The following is a 19,285-nucleotide window of genomic DNA, read 5'->3' as shown; positions in this document are numbered from 1 at the left end:
CTCTTCCCGCCCTCATTGTCAGCGCCGCCCCAGGGGAGGCTGCAGCCAAGATCCGGATGTGTACCTGTCCCCAGTCTCCCCGCCCCGCCCCGCGCCGCGCTCCCCGCCCCTTCCCCGCCCCTTCCCCGCCCCGCGCTCCCCGCCCCTTCCCCGCCCCGCGCTCCCCGCCCCTTCCCCGCGCCGCGCTCCCCGCCCCTTCCCCGCCCCTTCCCCGCGCCGCGCTCCCCGCCCCTTCCCCACCCCGCGCGTGCGCACTCCCGTAAGCCTCGCGCCCGTGCTCTGCGCTCCCTGTTCCCATCAAAACCCGGCGGGAGCCGAGGCCCCGGCGCCCACCCGGACCCTGGGGTTGCCCTGTCCCGCCATGCGTTGGGGGCTGCGCCCTCGCGGTCCGGGGGCGGCGGCCCTGGCTGCGGCCTGGAATTTGTGGGTGCCACCCCGCCTTCCTTGTCGGCCGCGCTGGCGAGGGACAACCGGGAGCCTTTTGGTGCGGTCAGTCACCGGGGCCATTAACCAGCCGCAGAACTCGAGTAATGGCAGCTATCGGGACACGGTGTTGCTGCCGCAGACCAGCTTCCCCATGAAGCTGCTGGGCCGCCAGCAGCCCGACACGGAGCTGGAGATCCAGCAGGTATGGGCGGGCCTGCGCCCCGCGCGGGCCGGGAGCGGGGCCTCCCTGGAGCCACTCCTGGGCGGCCACCCACTTCCCGGGCAGGGCAGGGCAGGCTCGGCCGCAGGCTGAGGCCCTCTTGGGCCAGAGGTGTTGCGATCAGACCAGTGGGAATCATGCACTTCCCACAGGTTGTACTGGGTGAAAACACGGTGCAGAAACCTCTGGACAAGTCCCCTAGAGGTGGCGGTTTCCAGCCCGAAATGCTAACCCGGGTCTCCCTCATTGTAGGCAGAGCTACCTACCGTCTGAGCCACCAGGGAAGTCCAGCGGTCAAACAGCTATGCTCAGCAGGGATGGAATAGAAATGCCAGTTTTAGCTTATACAAAACCTGTCGAATTTGGACCCTTTTCCAGTGATTTTGTTTAAAGTAAATTAACATGTACACATATAAAGATGCGATCATGAGAAGAAGTTGAAGCTCACTTTTGTGGTATCAATAGGTTGGAAGGTGGCTTGTTTGAAGAGTTAAGTAGCCATGGTTACCTCACCTGTGCCTCTATCTCCTGTACTAAACTGAGTTTCTAAGGCCAGAAATTCACTTGTTAGTTTGTCTAATTCTCGGGTCTTTAAAAATCCCTGATATTTTGGATATATTAGTTAATATGCTTAGCTTAAATATTCTTATGACAGCTCTCAGAGTTCTAGACTCACAAACTTGTTTTGGCCATCTAGTTTTTTAAGTGTTCCATACAGTACCTTCTGTATTTCTGGAATTGTGATGGTTTCAGATATTTTCTTGTATAATCTTTACACCAGCTTGGTGGGTTGAATATTATTAACATTTTTTTTCAAATGAGGGAATAGGCCTACAGAGGCAAAATGACTTGGCCAACGTCATACAGAAGGTGAGGGAAGGGGAGTGGGACTCTTAAATTTATTTTTTAACTGGAAGATGTGCATTTTAGAAAACTCACCTTGTGTTTTAGAGTTGAATATTTTGGAATGCGATAGGAAATAAGCAGGTACTGAGTGTTACTTATGGGAAGATTCAGGAGTATGTGTTTACGTGATGTGCAGACATTATTGTTCTTTTTAAACAGAAATGTGGATTTTCAGAACTTTATTCATGGCAAAGAGAAAGAAAAGTGAAGACTGAGTTTTGTCTTCATGATGGACCTCCTTATGCAAACGGTGACCCTCATGTTGGACATGCTTTAAATAAGGTAATTATAATTTTGGTTATAAGATGTGAAGGAAAATCTTTATTTAAATACACTTTGGAAAAGAATATATTCTGACATTAGGACAATCATGTAAATTTGCATTGACATAAACTGAAATGTCTTAATAGAAAGTGTCAATGAACAGTTTTAGTACTGTGTGAAAAAATAACGTCACTAGTATTTGCTTTGAACTTATTTTACATTAATAAGTATCATTTATTCAATTAATAATTAATGAACATGTTCAGTTCAGTCGCTCAGTCGTGTCCGACTCTTTGTGACCCCATGAATCACAGCACGCCAGGCCTCCCTGTCCATCACCAACTCCCGGAGTTCACCCAAACTCATGTCCACAGAGTCGGTGATGCCATCCAGCCATCTCATCCTCTATCGTCCCCTTCTCCTCCCGCCCCCAATCCCTCCCAGCATCAGAGTCTTTTCCAGTGAGTCAGCTCTTCGCGTGAGGTGGCCAGCGTATTGGAGTTTCAGCTTTAGCATCAGTCCTTCCAATGAACACCCAGGATTGATCTCCTTTAGAATGGACTGGTTGGATCTCCTTGCAGTCCAAGGGACTCTCAAGAGTCTTCTCCAGCACCACAGTTCAAAAGCATCAATTCTTCTGCGATCAGCCATCTGCCAGATATTGTCTAGACTCTGGGAAAAGCTGTGAACAAAATAAGGATAAATCCTGTCTTCATGGAGCTTGTGATCTAAACAGGAAGGCATAGAAAGATAAATGAGTAAGATGTTTAATATGGTAGATAGTTGCCATAGACTATTTGTCTCCCTCCCCCTGCAAATCGTGTGTTGAAACCTAATCCCTCCATCCGTGGGGTTAAAAGCCCTAATTAAAAAGACCTCAGAGAGCTCCCTTGTTCCCTTATGCCATGTGAGGTTACAGTGGGAAAAATGGGGGTCTATGAACCAGAAAGGGGTCCTTACCAGATACTGAATTTGCCAGCCCCTTGATCTTGGACTCCACAGCCTGTAGAATAGTGAGAAAGATATTTCTCCTATTTATGCCACCCCATTTATGCTAATTCTCAGACACCCTGCTGATGTCCAAGAATTGCTTGGTTGTTTGTGGGTACCCCAACCCCCCCACACACAATCACACACACACATACATACATATACACACATAGGAATACACACATTATTTGTAGTAATGAGTACTTTAGAAGAAAATAAAAACAGGGAAGACTAATAGGGTGTGTCAGTTGGGCAAAGTGCAGTTTTATTAAATTGATCTGGGATACCCCGCCTCACTGAAAAGATGATGTTCCTGCAAGGTCCTCAAGGAGGCAAGAGGGTAAGCTGTGGGTTATCTGGGGTAAGTATAGCTAACTGAAAGAGGAGAGCGAAAAAGCTGCTTTAAAGCTCAGCGTTCAAAAAACTAGGATCATGGCATCAGGTCCCGTCACTTCATGGCAAATAGAAGGGGGAGAAATGAAATAGTGGCAGACTTTATTATCTTGGGCTCCAAAATCACTGTGGATGGTGACTGCAGCCATGAAATCAAAAGATGTTTGCTCCTTGGAAGAAAAGCTGTGTTAACCTAGGCAGCATATTAAAAAGCAGAGACATCAGTTTGCCGACAAAGGTCCGTATAGTCAAAGCTATGGTTTTTCCAGTGGTCATGTGCAGATGTGAACACCGAAGAACTGATGCTTTCAAACTGTGTTGCTGGAGAAAACTCTTGAGAGTCCCTTGGACAGCAAGGAGATCAAACCAGTTAATCCTAAAGGAAATCAATGCTGAATATTAATTGAAGACAGGTGCTGAAGCTGAAATTTCAATACTTTGGCCACCTGATGTGAAGAGCTGACTCAATGGAAAAGACACCGATGCTGGGAAAGATTGAGGGTAGGAAGAGAAGGGGCGACAGAGGATGAAATGGTTGGATGGCATCACTGACTCAGTTTCAGAAACTCCAGGAAATAGTGAAGCCTGGTGTGCTGCAGCCCATGGGGTTGCAAAGAGGCGGACACAGCTTCATGACTGAACAACTGCAATAGCTAAGTGCTTCCCGTGTGGTTCAAGTGGTAAAAAAATCTACCTGCCAATTCAGGAGACACAGCAGACACTGGTTAGATCCCTGGGTTGGGAAGATTCCTTGGAGTAAGAAATGACAACTCGCTCCATTTGTGTATGTACTGAGCATACACACACACAGTGCCAAGTACAAAGACTTGAGGTGAGTTTTCTTGGTGTATTTGAGGAGGCTAAAGTGAGGATTTGGTATCAGGGTGATGCTGGCCTTCTAGAATAAAGGCTTACTGCTCTCATCACTGTTTTGGTTTCTATTACTATAATTTTTTTGCCAATTGCAAGATTTCAGATAGGTTGAATTATAACAGATTTTTATATGTCTGGCTTCTTTTACTTGTACAGTGTTTGATATTCATACATGCTGTTATGATGTCAATAGTTGATTCCTTTTTAATTGTCAATAATTGTAGAGAAGCATTCCATGAGAGAGTGTACCACAATTTATTTACTATTTTTTCAGTCATTTATTTTTATGTATACTTTAATGGAAAGTTTGGAGAGGGCATGACCTTGGACATCTGTATTTTCAGCACCAGAAATCTGGTCACTGAACAAGTCAGTATTGCTATTAGAGTAGAATTATATTATAATATGTATTACATATTGTATTAGACCAGGCTTCCATGGTGGCTCAGACAGTAAAAAGCCTGCCTACAATGTGGGAGACCTGGGTTCGATCCCTGGGTTGGGAGAATCCCCCTGGAGAGGGGCATGGCAGCATACTCCGGTATTCTTGCCTTTAGAATCCCATGGACAGAGGAGCCAATGGGCTACAGTCCATGGCGTCCCTAAGAGTCAGACACGACTGAGTGACCGACACTTTCTCTTTCACTTACTTTCTTTCATTGTGTTAGGCCGTTCAGTTGTGCTGAAAACGTGTAAAACTTTTGAGATGCGTTACACATACTGCACATTCCCCAGTATGAAGTTTGTTTGCTTCTGCGGAGGCCAAATCATGCTGCTTGATAGCTCATTTTCAAATTATTAGACCTATTACATCAGATGGTTAAAAGAAAGCATTTATTTCTTTTTATGGACAGAACTGAAGTGCTTTTTTTTTTTAAGTACACGCATTTGAAAACAATTTCATTCAAATTTTGTTTTAGTTAGAGTTTATATTTGAAGTAATTATAAATTCAGGTGCGTTCGTTAAGAAAAAAATAGAGAGGATTCTGTATACATTTTACCCAATTGTCCCAGTGGTAACATCTTGCAAAACTGTAGTACCATATCATAACCAGAATGTTACATTGTACACTCAAGATACCAAACATTTCCATGAAGAATCCCTCATGATGCTCTTTTATAGCTATATTTATTTCCCTCTTTTCCCACCATCTCCTTATCTGTTCTCTACTTCTTTGTTTTTGTCATTTCAAGAATTCTGTGTAAATGTAATCGCACAGTTTTGGGGGACTGACTTTTTTCACGCAGTGGTATATATTGTATTGCATCTCAGTTTGGACTAGCTAATTTTGATGCTCTACTGCTGGTGGCTAGTGACGACTGTATGAGACATCGTGGTCTAGTGCATATGTGCATGCTTTCCTTTATTCAGTTAAGTACTGGTAGAATAGTGTGTGTGTGCGTAGTTGCTCAGTGGTCACGTTCAATCCTTGCAACCCTATGGACTGTAGCCCGCCAGGCTCCTCTATCCATGGGATTCCCCAGGCAGGAATACTGGAGTGGGTTGCCACTTTCTCTCCAGGGGATCTTCCCGACCCAGGAATCGAACCCAGGTCTCCTGCATTGCAGGCGATTCTTTACCAACTGAGCTATGAATAGTGGCAGTCACCATTCTAAATGCTGGGAGTTTACAGATGAAGACAGATGGGATCTCTGATTTCAAAGAGTTTATGCTTTCCCAGGAAGGGACAGATAATTAAATAAGTAAAACAACTTCAAATAGGGATAAATGGGAAGGATGTTATTTATATTGATCAATGTAACATGAGAGTGTACAAATCTTAAGTATGTGTCAGTAGATGAATGTTTTTGTTATATGACTACCCCCAGATCACAAGGCCCCCTGTCCTTTGGTAAGAAGTCTGAAGCAGTTTTACATAGAAGGTGTGAAAGGAATGTGTATTATCTTTTCTCCTTTTGAGAGACATGGAAGGGAAAATATAGTTTTCTGCACTATTGCATTTAATTTTGGGAAGAAGGAATTGAAACTGGAGCCAAATCTGTCCTTTGCCTTTGAACCTCCATTTTTCAGTGGTAATATATTTTTTGAAAAATCTGCTGCCCACTAGTATTTTAACATGAGCTAGGAAACAGTTACAGAACTTCCCTAAGAGATCTACTGTTTTATTTAGGGTTTTAGTAATAACAGAGTTAAGGATAATATTTCATACTCTAAGGGCAGTATAAATCCTGCCTTGATTCTGTAATATTTATGAGCTAAATTTACATAAATTACTTTCACATAAAAAATTTTATTCCATGAGAGTACAGCAAATTGTAATTTTTTACTCTGATTTTTAGGAAGTTCAAATTATTTCCTAAAAGGGTAATATAGATTGCTTATTTGTATACTACAACTTAAAAAAAAATTAATAATCTTTGATATAATGTTTTTCACTTTGAAATCTTTTGTAATTTGATTTCTTCCTGGGGGAGTTAATGACATTTTAAAAATCAGGTATTTGTTATGCTTGTGTTTATGTAGAACATAAGTTGGTAGATTTAATAGATAACTCTATATAAATCCTTTTGGATTTTATTAGTGTTTTAAAACGATATTAAGAGAACATAAGTTGTAGGCCACATGCTTTTTGTATGAATGATTATCATTTCATCTTTGCAGATTTTGAAAGACATAGCCAATCGATACCATATGATGAGAGGTTCCAAAATACATTTTGTGCCAGGCTGGGATTGTCATGGGTTACCCATTGAAATGAAAGTATTATCAGAACTTGGTGGAAAAGCTCAGAATCTTTCAGCTATGGAAATTAGAGAGAAAGGTATATAATCTCTATTTCTGTTTTAAAATGTTATTTGTAAACCCTGGTTCCTTGGAAAAGTCAGGGCTTTATCAAAGACACCTGTTGCTGTTTGTTTTTTGCTATTGTTTTTTCGCTTATAATGAGATCAGTTGGAAACCACTGTGTCACAGAAAATTCAGATTTTGTGTAATTGACTTTTGTGAGAACTTATGTTCAGAAATGAAGGAAAGGTTTGTGAGCACGTCCAAGTACATTTTTCAATTCTTTGGCCCTCACGTTTTGTTGAAATTATTATTTTGGTCAGTGTTTTTATTTACTTTCTTGGCTAGAACCTGTTGACCTATTTTAGGTCAACAGTAAAAGTAAATTTTAAATGAAAATTTTTTAAGAAGTATCTTTTTTGGTCCTTTCCTTCAGTAGAATGAGTCAAGGAGGATTCGTCTGTTCTATCTGTTAAACTATTGTATAACTGGATATGATTTTGAAGATTTCATACTTCCTTATGAAAAAGTATGATTGGTTGCACTAATTAAATTCGTGTGTGTGTATATAATGAAATAATTATTCTCTGACCTTTTCTTAAATTATGAAGTAAGAAGAATAACTTTTCCAGTTTGTTTTTTTAAACGTAAGATCATTTTATGGTCTCTGAATAATGGAAGAGATGGTAACAAAATTTTAACTTTTAAAATTTTAGTTAATTTTAAATTTGTTGTAGGTATCTACTGAACACTTTTAACTTTCAGGATAACTTTACTTTTAAACATTTTTATAGTCTAAATTGTGTGTAATACCTGCATTTAGAGAGATGCATGCTAAGCTCTGTTCAAGAATTTTAACTCATTTTAAAATTGTGTGTGATGCTTGCATTTAGAGAGATACATGCTAAATTGTGTTCAAGAATTTTAACTCATTTTCAAAAGGCTTTTGTTTATTGATTTTAGCTAGATCATTCGCCAAAGCAGCAATTGAGAAACAGAAATTGTCATTTATTCGCTGGGGAATAATGGCAGATTGGAATAATTGCTACTATACTTTTGATGGAAAATATGAGGCCAGGCAGTTGAGAATTTTCTACCAAATGTATGATAAGGTAATAAAGTTTTTTTTTTCCTTTGAGTATATTGAATTACATGTTACAGAATTCCAGCTTTCATATATCTTTGTCTTTTATAGGGCTTGATTTATCGTTCTTACAAACCTGTGTTTTGGTCTCCTTCATCAAGGTATTTATGTGTTTTGAGTAGCTAAAGTGGAGAATTTTGTGGGACTTCCAAATATTTATGTTTAATGTTTTTAAACCTTAGGACTGCATTGGCTGAAGCAGAACTTGAATATAATCCAGAGCATGTCAGTCGCGCAGTATATGTAAAATTTCCTCTCCTGAAACCTTCTCCTAAGTTGGCATCTCTTCTAGGTAAGATTTATCCGTTGCTTGAGTTTATTAAACTTAAGGAATTAAAACATTTGATTTGCTAACATATTTGAAATTTTATTTTCACAGATGGTTCATCTCCAGTTAGTTTTTTAGTCTGGACCACACAGCCTTGGACAATTCCAGCCAATCAAGCTGTTTGTTACATGCCAGAATCAAAGTAGGTATATTACAGCAATTTTTGTTTCATCCACTAATAGGGTCTGTTCCATTTTTTAGCATTATTTTGATCTTGTTGCATCCTCATTATCTTCTTAAAATTAGTGAATTATCACTTAGTTTTTATCTTCATATAGATTTTATTAAGCTTTAGAGAATTCTACTTAAGACTTTATTTTCCAGCTTCTTTGGAAAAGAAAACAGAAATGTGAGAAATGAAGACCTTTGAAAATAGTACTTTTTTGATCTTAAAGTTGGTTTTTCTAAAGTGATAATAGAACATTTAAAATGTTATCTGTGGTTTTTCCTGTTTCATTGTTTGTAGCTTACTCCTCAATTTTATTTTAGGTATGCTGTTGTGAAGTGTTCGTCATCTGGAGACTTGTACATTCTAGGTGCAGATAAAGTAACATCTGTTGCTTCTACTTTGGGAACAACATTTGAAGTTATTTCAACATTTTCCGGTGAGGATTTACAGATATTCTGACAGTCAAAATCGTCAAAATACTGGGTTGATCTGAGTTCGGTACCTTGCTGAACACTGCTCATTGTGAATAAAACAAATATGGCTTCTACTTTTCTAGAATATATTTTACATTGATCAAACGGAAGGAGATTATCATTAAACACGATAGGAGCATAGAAAATATGAACATTGACAAAGTCACAATCATTGAAAAAAATATTTTTGACAAATATCCATGGAAGATTAGAAAAATATCCTCTATACAACATAAAATGTACAGATTTTCCTTTAAATTTTTATTCAAAAGTAAATTACTGAAAATTATTTTTATCTGATTTGATCAAAAGAGCAAGGAAGGAAATAAATACATTTATTTTGGGGTATATGATTTTAATAAGGAAACTGAATAAATTCTGAAAGTTATTTCCAAGATAGCATTTCTATCAAAAGAATCCTTAGTAAACTATAATTTGGAACTTCTAAAGTAGTAGCTGATTTTGAAATATAACTATGGAAATCTAGGGAAATTTAAAATTACCTTTGATCTTTAGGGATGGTATATTCTTTCTTATGAAAGAAAAAAGATCGCAAGTTAGAGATACTCAAAAATGGAAAGATTGTCCAGCTAAATAGAGAAGACTTCAAAATGCATCAGTTCAGATATAAGCCAGTTAAGAGGTTTAAACAATCTTAACAGAAATCGAAAAGCTTTTAATGTTAAAGGCATAAAAGAAGCTGCAGAATGTTTAGTATTTAATACCATTTGTATCTTATTGGTGCATTCGGTAAGTTAGAGGTAAGTTCGAGGATCTGGTATATTCTTTAGTCCATACCCTTCACTCACCTCTTTTTAAAAAAGTTGATATATAGCATTGTAGTAGTTTTAGGCTTTTGGTATAATGATTTGATATTTGTATGCATTGTGAGATGATCATCATAATAAATCTAGTTAACATCATCATCACGCATAGTTACAAAGTTTTTTTCCTTGTGATGAGAACTTTTAAGGTCTGTTCTCTTCAGTTCAGTCACTCAGTCGTGTCCTACTCTTTGCAACCCCATGGACTGCAGCACGCCAGGCTTCCCTGTCCATCACTGACTCCCAGAGCTTACTCAAACTCATGTCCATTGAGTCTGTGATGCCATCCAACATCTCATCCTCTGTCGTCCCCTTCTCCTGCCTTTAATCTTTCCCAGCGTCAGGGTCTTTTCAGATGAGTCAGTTCTTCGCATCAGGTGGCCTAAGTATTGGGGTTTCAGCTTCAGCATCAGCCCTTCCAATGAATATTCAGGACTGATTTCCTTTAGGACGGACTGGTTGGATCTCCTTGCAGTTCAAGGGACTCAAGAGTCTTCTCCAACACCATAGATCAAAAGCATCAATTCTTTAGCGCTCAGCTTTCTTTATAGTCCAACTCTCACATCCATACATGGCTAGTGGAAAAACCATAGCTTTGACTCAACGGGCCTTGTTGGCAAAGTAATTTCTTGCTTTGTAATATGTTGTCTAGGTTAGTCATAACTTTTTTTTCCAAAGAGCAAGCACCTTTTAAGTTCACAGCTGTAGTCACCACCTGCAGTGTTTTTGGAGCCCAGAAAAATAGTCTGTCACTGTTTCCATGGTTTCTCCATCTATTTGCCATGAAGTGATGGGACCAGGTGCTGTGATCTTAGTTTTCTGAATATTGAGTTTTAAGCCACCTTTTTCACTCTCCTCTTTCACTTTCATCAAGAGGCTTTTTAAGAGGCTCTGTTCTCAGCAGCTTTCAAATATACAATATAGTATTAATCATCACAGCCCAACTCTGTTTTAAGGGCAGAAGATAGTAATAGACTTCATTGACATTTTAGATGTTGTTACAGAAGTTGAATGGCATGCTCAAAAGGTTTGTGAAAGTATAAGGTTAAATGTAAAGATCCTTTTTCTAGACTGCTTAACTGTTTCAAATTATCACTTTCTGGAGAGTTGAGGGATTGCCATTTTGAGCCACCATGTTTCAGAACAATTTGTATACTTTTCATTTCTGGCTGAATAATCTAGGAACAGCTGGCTTTCTAGTCACTAAAGTAGTAGGAATGTTGAACAGCTAAAATGGAACATTTTCTTTGGGGTAGATTTTCTTTCCAGAAAGAAATGTGAATTGTTCCTTATTAATCATCTGGGGATCTTTGTTGGGAGGTGAAGAAGAGTATTAAGGATTATAAGCACTAAGAATTGGGGCTGAAGGAAAGTTCATAGATGAAATTTACTTTGCTCCAAAGCTGTGGTTTCCATACTAAAAATGCGTAAAGAGTACAGCGCAAGGTTGTAGAGACTGGTGTTACTTGTCAATCTGATTTTGAGAAAAGGAATCAAAACACAACTAAAGAGTTGATTTTGCTAAAAATCAGTGCTGACCATTGTCTATTTTAACAGCATTAAAATTTGCATGGAAAGAATGCATCCTAAAGTAATTTTCCTAGTAATTCAGGTATTTCCTGGTTATAAGATGCCAAGTCAGCCAAGTGAGACAGCAAGGAAGGCTTGTGATTTTCTTCAGAAAAGAGAATTTTGTCAGGATTTTATAAGGAAATGTCAGTTTTTCTCACGCCTCTTACCCATAGTGCTGTTTTAAGCAAAATGAAATCAGCAAAAGAGCTGTCTTTTCTATGAAATGTCCAAAGTTAAAAGATTTGTGTTCTTCTGGTGGTATGACTAGGCGTTGCAGTTTTTGTTGCTCTATGGCTAGAAAAAGGGATCATAGAAGTAGAGAAATTTATAAAGGCAGGTTTTTTAAAGTTAAATATCATTTAGCTTGGAAAGATGAAGAATGATTTGTGGGGAATATCTGAGGCATAAGAGGGCCATTGACCATTCTTCAGTTATTAATGTAAGACTAGTTAGAATAAACAGACCTATTTAGTATGTTGGGTAAGTAGATGGGTAGAACCAGCGAATCATTTTAAAGCTTGAAACTGTTTATTTTTAGAATGTACGATAGATTAGTTTGTGGAGCTCAACTCAAGAGGCAGTAAAGTTGGGAAACAGTAATGGTGTAGAGGGTACACCATTTTTATCCCAGGTATTTATCCCTGGTGCCTCAGTGGTAAAGAATCCACCTGCTGTACAGGAGATGCAGGTTTAATCCCTGGATCAGGAAGATCCCCTGGAGAAGAAAATGGCAACCCACTCCAATATTCTTGCCTGGGAAATGCTATGGACAGAGGAGCCTGGAAGGCTATAGTCCATGGGTTTATAAAGAGTCAGACATGACTTAGAGATTACACGATAGCAGCGACGACAGAAAACTTCATAGATGATGGGTATGGTGTATCATTAAAGGGAGCCAGAGTTGTGTAGAATATTAGAGGCAGACTTGCCTTTGAACTTGAATTCAGTCATTTGTTAGCTATGTTACCTCAGACAAATTGCCTGTATTTTCTTGTTTTCTGATTTGTACATTGGAGATAATGTTAGCTGTTTTGTACTATTATGAAGGTGAGGTAAGAGTTTATGTTGAGTCCAGTATATGGTGGGTACGCAGTAACTGTCAGGTATTATTTATCAGATCTTACCTTTTCAGGGTAACATTATGAAAAGCAGCAGCAATGAGTTCCCACAGAGAGAGTATTAGAACCTGCTGGTCGTTCACCCGTTGACTAGAATTTTTTTGTCCTCTGTTCTAAAAGGCACATAACTGCACATAAATTAGAGAAATGTTCTTGGGTTCATTTGATTGTCTATTTAATTTTAATAATTACCAGTAATTTAAAGCATTTACAGTGCAGCGAGTATTGTGATTCGTTACCCAAAATCCTTAACATGCATCAACCAGTTTATCCTCACAGCAGACCTGTGAGCTATGAACTGTAATTACTTACATTTTATAGATTCCTGAAAGTCACAGAATAAGTACAACGGAAAGCCAGGATTTGAGCCCAGCCTTGTCTCAGATTTTGCCCTTTTCAGCCGGATGTCTGTTGCTTTCCTTAAAGACGTAGAAGAATCGCCATGTAAAACAACACTCAGCTGTGGTTTTCTTTCCCCACAGGTGTGGACTTGGAAAATGGTACTTGTGCTCATCCTTTAATTTCCGAGAGGGAGTCACCTCTTCTACCTGCCAATCATGTCACCATGACAAAAGGAACAGGGCTGGTTCACACAGCCCCAGCTCATGGTATGGAAGATTACAGTGTAGCTTCTCAGCACAACTTGTCCACGGTACTGCTCCTCTGTTTTCCTTTTTAATAATTGCTTTTGTAGAATTGAAGTGATAAACCCTAACATCTTTACTTTTTGATAATAAATGATAATTTTTGTCTTCATAGTTAAGTTGTGAAATGCTTTTGTGCAGTAAACCTCATTCAGTTCAGTTCAGTTCAGTTCAGTCGCTCAGTCGTGTCTGACTCTCCGCGACCCCATGAATCACAGCACACCAGGCCTCCCTGTCCATCACCAACTCCTGGAGTACACTCAAACTCATGTCCACAGAGTCGGTGATGCCATCCAGCCATCTCATTCTCCGTTGTCCCCTTCTCCTCCCGCCCCCAACCTTTCCCAGCATCAGAGTCTTTTCCAGTGAGTTAACTCTTCGCATGAGGTGGCCAAAGTATTGCAGTTTCAGCCTCAGCATCAGTCCTTCCAATGAACATCCAGGATTGATCTCCTTTAGAATGGACTGGTTGGATCTCCTTGCAGTATAAGGGACTCTCAAGAGTCTTCTCCAACACCACACCTCATTAGCTCATACTAATTAAGAATCATTTCCTAGAATCAGCACAGAATTGGCACAGAGTTGAAATTGAAGAATACATAGTAAATGGGAGCATTTTTTTTTCCAAGTGTTAAGTCACATAGACAAATTAATTTCAAGCCCTGAAAAATGGCAAGTGGGTTTTGCTTATGTGCATGCGTCCTTAAGTCGCTCAGTCATGTTCAACTCTTTGCAACCCTGGGGACTGTAGCCCACCAGGTTCCTCTGTCCATGGGATTTTCCAGAGGCAAGAATGCTGGAGTGGGTTGCCATTTCCTGCTCCAGGGGATCTTCCCTGACCCAGGGATCAAACCTGCATCTCCTGTGTCTCTTGCATTTGCAGGTGGATGCTTTACCACTGAGCCACCTGCGATACTAGATAGTTCAAAAGAGCCATTTTTTGTCAGACTAAACCATCCTCTCAACATTTATTTTACACAAGTTACTTAGCAAGTTTTTCCATTTAGTTAAAGACAAGTCTCAAAGTCATCACGGTGTATATACACTGCCACAGATCTGTAAGTGAACAGAAGTTTTTAGTATATCTTGTTACTTTTTATTATTAAATTTTAGGTATGTTCTTTAGTAATACAGTTTGCCTTTGGTGATTTAAGTGTTTAAATTCACAAATTCTGATTGACTAAGAAGTAGCACCTAAATTTTCAGTACAGTGAAAGACTAGACTATAATGAGATGTTTTATACATTATATATTGTTTTGCCAGATATTGTCATTAAGATAGAAAGTCTTGATGCTTTATTTTAATTGTTCAGAGCGACTCTTTGTAGGATTGTTTAGTGAATGAAGATGGAGTTTTCACAGATGCTGCAGGTCCTGAACTTCAAAACAAAGCTGTTCTTAAAGAGGGAACAGATGCAGGTGAGTCCTGTATATGTTGATATTGTGGGTTTTTTTTCTTTTTTATGTTGATATTGTCAATATGCATTTTCTGAGAAGCAGCCAGCAGTAATCTTTGCTGACAGTTCTCTCATCTTGCACTTTCAATAGAAGCAAAAAGCTGAAGTTATATTTTATTTTGCCACATGGTTTAAAATGGAGTTTGGCACTTTTTCATCTTTCACTTTGAATTGCCCTACTTGTTTAATCAAATCAGGGCAGTCAGCAGGGAGTGGTGTTATTTTAGGACAGTAGAGATAGTCATCAGCAGTGTTAGTTTTGTGGAAGGATGAAGTCAACCTTGGGGCTAGATGTTGACTGAATCAAACACTCTCACTCCTCTCGTAACTCTTATATCACTGACCTACACTATGAACACCTTTCTTTGCCTTCACCACAACCAAGACCAGTTAGATCTGGTGGACTAATTCTCCTAGGCTCTTGTCACAAACTACCATAAATTTGGTAGCTTAGAACAACAGAAACTTACTCTCTCTCAGTTCTGGAGGCTAGAAGTCTGAAATCAGGGTGTCAGCCAGGCTCTGCTCCCTCTGAAACCTCTGTGAAAAAGTCCTTCTTTGCCTCTGCCTAGCTTCTGTTGGCTCCTGGTAATCCTTGGCTTTCCTCGGTTTATAGCTGTATCATTCCAGTCTGCCTCCATTGTCCCCTGACATTTGCTCTGTGTGTCTCTTCTCTATGTATTCTTTCTTCTTCTTACAAGGACACCAGGTGTTGGAATTAGGGCCCACTCTAATCCAGTGTGGGTGGTTTAGTCACTTAGTCGTGTCGGACTCTTTGTGACCCCATGGACTGTAGCATGCCAGGCTCTTCTGTCCATGGGGTTTTCCAGGCAAGCATACTGGAGTGGGTTGCCATTTCCTTCTCCAGGGCATCTTTCTGACCCGGGGATTGGACTCACATCTCCTGTGTCTCCTGTGTCTCCTGCATCAAAGGCAGATTCTTTACCCACCGAGCCATCAGGGAGGTCCAGTGTGACCCATCTTAGTTGCAGACTGCATCTGCAAAGGCCCTGTTTCCAAGTAAGGTCACAGTCACAGGTCGTAGGGGCAAGGACTTAGGGGGATAAAATTCAACCCAGTATACCTGGTTTCTTTGGATTACCTGGAGATCATTTTAAGATTCATAGTATGAGAGATTGTGACCCTGAATTTGAGATGTAAAGTTCTAGGTGTGTTCTGTTGTTTTTGAGAAGAGCCCATGGGAATGGCATACTTTGGAGTCTGATTAAGGTTTTACAGTTTCTGCTTTTTTTGTTTGGAGATTCCCAGATTATGCCTTTGCTCCCTGGTAGATGGCTACTCTTACTGTCACCTGTTGGCCCAGATTTCGTACTCCCTGGAAGTTTAGAGAGTTATTAGGGTTTTCATAGTACTTTTTCATTGTGTCTAATGTAAGTTGTTTTTTGTTTTTTAAGTTATAATGATGCTTCAGGCTGCAAAGAATTTGTTGAAAGAAGAAAAATTGGTACACAGCTATCCCTATGACTGGAGAACTAAGAAACCAGTAGTTATTCGTGCCAGCAAGCAGTGGTTTGTAAATATCACGGATATTAAGACTACAGCCAAGGTATAAAGGGTATCCTACTATAAGGGTTGGGTTTATCATTCCCTCAGGATGAAAGGTTTATCTGTGAGGTTGGGGTAGGGTTTTGAGAGTAGAAGGAATTAAGACTATTATTAATTGGTTTCATAAAATTGTAGAATTTTAGATCTGGAAGGACCTTGGGTTTCTCCATTCCTTCATGATACACGTGTGGAAGCTCATGCTTAAAGAGGTTAATTAGTTTGCTCTAATTTCATGCGTGGTGTCGTGAAAGTAGTATAGAATTAGGATTTGAGTTCAGCAAATTGTTTAAACTCTCAGAACCTCAGTTTCCTCATCTGTATAAAGGTGATAATAACGCCTCCCTCATGAGATAAGTGAATGAGAGTTCCCAGAACAGTGTCTGGCACATAATAGGCATTTACCAAAACTCTTTCAAAACCCTTTGCTTCTTTAAAATTGAAATCCTAATTCATTTGAAAAGCTATTTCTTTGAGCTAACAAATACTTTATAGCTGGCATTTTAAATATTAATGTATATTTGAGGTCTTTCATTCAATACATAGATGTATCTGTGTGTGTATGTATGTGTGTATATACCTTGTGAATAACTTGATTCTATTAAATGAAAGAGCTCAAATAACATATTTTGCTTTTGTTTTTCAAATATGTATTTGTTGACCATTCTGAGTATACAGATATTTTGCTTTACAGCTTGCATATAGCATTACTATTATTAGTTGGTTCATTTGTTGGCCTGGCAGTTTGGGGCCCTTGCCATAGCTATGGAGGCAGTTAATACTTTCTACATTCATGTAGATTGGAGAGCTGTGCTATGGACTGTTTGTTTTGTTCTGTTTTTTTACATTTCTCTATAAAGCCTGTTTTTCATACCTGTAATGTAGTTTGTGACTTTCAGCTCTGCACAGATTTTTGTTGTAGAACATCCGAGTCTGATGCTGATGCAGTACGCTGAAGACATGTTTGTTTTCTTCTTTATGGAAAATTTTTAGTTACTCTTTGCAGAAATAGAGAAAATAATATACTGCCATGTTTCCATCACCTACCAATTGGATTATTTTAAAGCAACTTTTAGTTATTATGTTTTCCATAAATATTTCATCATATATATCTGACATTTAAAATTAAAACAATTTTCATGCCGTTATTACCACCTTATAAAATAATAGTTATTCCTTAACTAAATCAAATATCCAGTCAGTATCCACATTTCTTCAAATTTTAATCAAAATAAATTGCAGATATTGCCATTCTACCTGTAGGTGGTGCTACAAAGGCTTTGGGGAGGGGATTTCTGGTCAGATAAGCAAGGAAGCTGTTTAATCAGGCTCTGAAAGTATAAAAAAAATTTTTTTTTTTTTTAATGACTAGAGAGATTTCTTTGTTAGGACTTTTTGAAATGAAGTTTATCATGTTTTCACTTATGGACATTTTTAAACATTTTGCTATACAATTCTTTTCTTGGTAATAAATGAAATCAAATGCCAATAGTTTACAGCTTTTTTGGGGGGAGGTGGAGGGAAGGAGAGTTCTTGAGACAGTAAGTAAATAAGTAACTTATTTTGAGAAAGTGTTTTCTGTGTTGTAAACCATACTACATAAAATTAGGTTGTATTTCAATATCCTTGTTTGTCAACCTAAGATAGGAGCTTATTTCTTAAACATTTAAAAAAAAGAATCCTGGAAATCAAGTTTGAATTGAGTTTAACTGAAGTTTGATAATGTGTAGTACTTCTATTAAACCTGTTATTACCAGTTTTGATCTAGGAGTGCTTGGAAATTAGTATAAAATTGCTTGTCACTTCCTTCAAAGGTGAAGTCTGCTCTCGATGTTATTTATTAAATCCTTTGTGGCCCTGTTTTAAAATCACCTTGTTTGCTCTGAAATCTATGGTTTTTTTAGATTAGTTTCTCTTTGGCAGGGAGGGGGGGCATGTAAATGCTTATAAACTTCCAAAATAAGGAACTGTATCAGGATAAAGAATGGGAGTTCTAGAAAATTTGTTCTGCTTTCTCTCACTGAATTTGATTTGTGAATCAATTGCAGGAATTGTTGAAAAAAGTAAAATTTATTCCTGGATCAGCATTGAATGCCATGGTTGAAATGTTGGATAGGCGGCCATACTGGTGCATATCAAGGCAAAGAGTTTGGGGTGTTCCAATTCCTGTGTTTCATCATAAGACCAAAGATGAAGTCTTGATCAACAGGTAGAACTCTTTCAGAATTTTTCAGCATTTTAAAGTGAATTGTATTTTCTTCAAAAAATGGAAAAATAGTGGACTATGGAAAACTCTTGATATATGTTAAATAAAACAGTCTAAAATCACTATCTTTTTGGGGGGAGTAAAATATAAATTTCAGAAAGATCCTTTCAGATGGGTGAAGTTTTAACAAATACTGGATTGTTTTCAGTGTTCTGAATAGAAGTAGAGGCATTGGCTTTTTTCCTTTGAGAATTCATTATTCCTGATGGGTGTGCCTAACACTGTGTTGGACAAGGCGTCAGGAGCCCGCAGTGAGCAGGCTGCGTGGCCTGGTGTGTAATTTTGATTTAGGGATCGGTGTCAGTCTTTCCCTCTGAGTCTACTTTCACTCTCAGGAGAAATGGTGGTAGGTAATTGTACAGATAATTTAAAATTTAAGAAACTATAATGTAGTTGAATGCACTAGTTATTTCTTCTTTTTTTGCTTAATTTTTTTTTAATTTGGAAAGATAATACATGAACCTAGTAAACAATTCAGAGTAGAAAAGCTTATACGATAAAAAGTTGTGTTTTTTTTTGCTAGTCATATACTAGACCCTTTTTTGAGGCAATAAACAAGACTGACATGGTCCCTGCTCTTACTGTGGTAATAATCTAGCTAGTTTATCTTCTGGTAAATTAGGGTGGCTTTCAGGATTGTTACTGTTATTAAGAGATGTGGAAAGGGGAATATTAATCATTTCTTTTGGGACTATATCCTGAATTTTCATTTTTTTGGAAGTAATTTTGTTTCAGATTTTTTTTTACTAAGTTATTCTGTAATATGAACAAAGAGTTTGACTACATGTTGGGAAGTATTTTCACATTTCATCAGTTGAGGATCCAGTGAGGGTTTTGAGGGCATGGGGGAATGTGCCCTGCCTTGGGCTTCAACATCATTTTTGTAAAAAGGTTGTGCTTTTCATTGTC

The 19,285-nt window shown here is 38.7% G+C and overlaps 1 protein-coding gene across 1 annotated transcript in view; it reads left to right on the top strand.

Moving 5' to 3' along the window:
• The first annotated feature begins 238 nt into the window (after nucleotides 1-238).
• The window catches only part of IARS2 (isoleucyl-tRNA synthetase 2, mitochondrial), a 42,447-nt gene continuing 23,400 nt past the window's right edge, over nucleotides 239-19,285 (top strand). Inside the window, exons 1-12 of the mRNA XM_055419877.2 lie at nucleotides 239-628; nucleotides 1,712-1,834; nucleotides 6,696-6,855; nucleotides 7,782-7,930; nucleotides 8,014-8,063; nucleotides 8,145-8,254; nucleotides 8,342-8,432; nucleotides 8,780-8,895; nucleotides 12,929-13,098; nucleotides 14,419-14,509; nucleotides 15,963-16,114; nucleotides 18,159-18,319. Of these exons, the coding sequence (XP_055275852.2) occupies nucleotides 362-628; nucleotides 1,712-1,834; nucleotides 6,696-6,855; nucleotides 7,782-7,930; nucleotides 8,014-8,063; nucleotides 8,145-8,254; nucleotides 8,342-8,432; nucleotides 8,780-8,895; nucleotides 12,929-13,098; nucleotides 14,419-14,509; nucleotides 15,963-16,114; nucleotides 18,159-18,319 (1,640 nt within the window). The 5' untranslated portion in view covers nucleotides 239-361. The remainder of the gene's footprint in view (nucleotides 629-1,711; nucleotides 1,835-6,695; nucleotides 6,856-7,781; nucleotides 7,931-8,013; nucleotides 8,064-8,144; nucleotides 8,255-8,341; nucleotides 8,433-8,779; nucleotides 8,896-12,928; nucleotides 13,099-14,418; nucleotides 14,510-15,962; nucleotides 16,115-18,158; nucleotides 18,320-19,285) is intronic.

This window comes from Moschus berezovskii, chromosome 17 (genome assembly GCF_049115385.1).
Source record: "Moschus berezovskii isolate FMDL1 chromosome 17, NW_MosBer_1.0, whole genome shotgun sequence".
NCBI lineage: Eukaryota > Metazoa > Chordata > Mammalia > Artiodactyla > Moschidae > Moschus > Moschus berezovskii.
The sequence above is the reverse complement of the archived record's forward strand: the minus strand, read 5'-3'. Positions and strand labels throughout refer to the sequence as shown.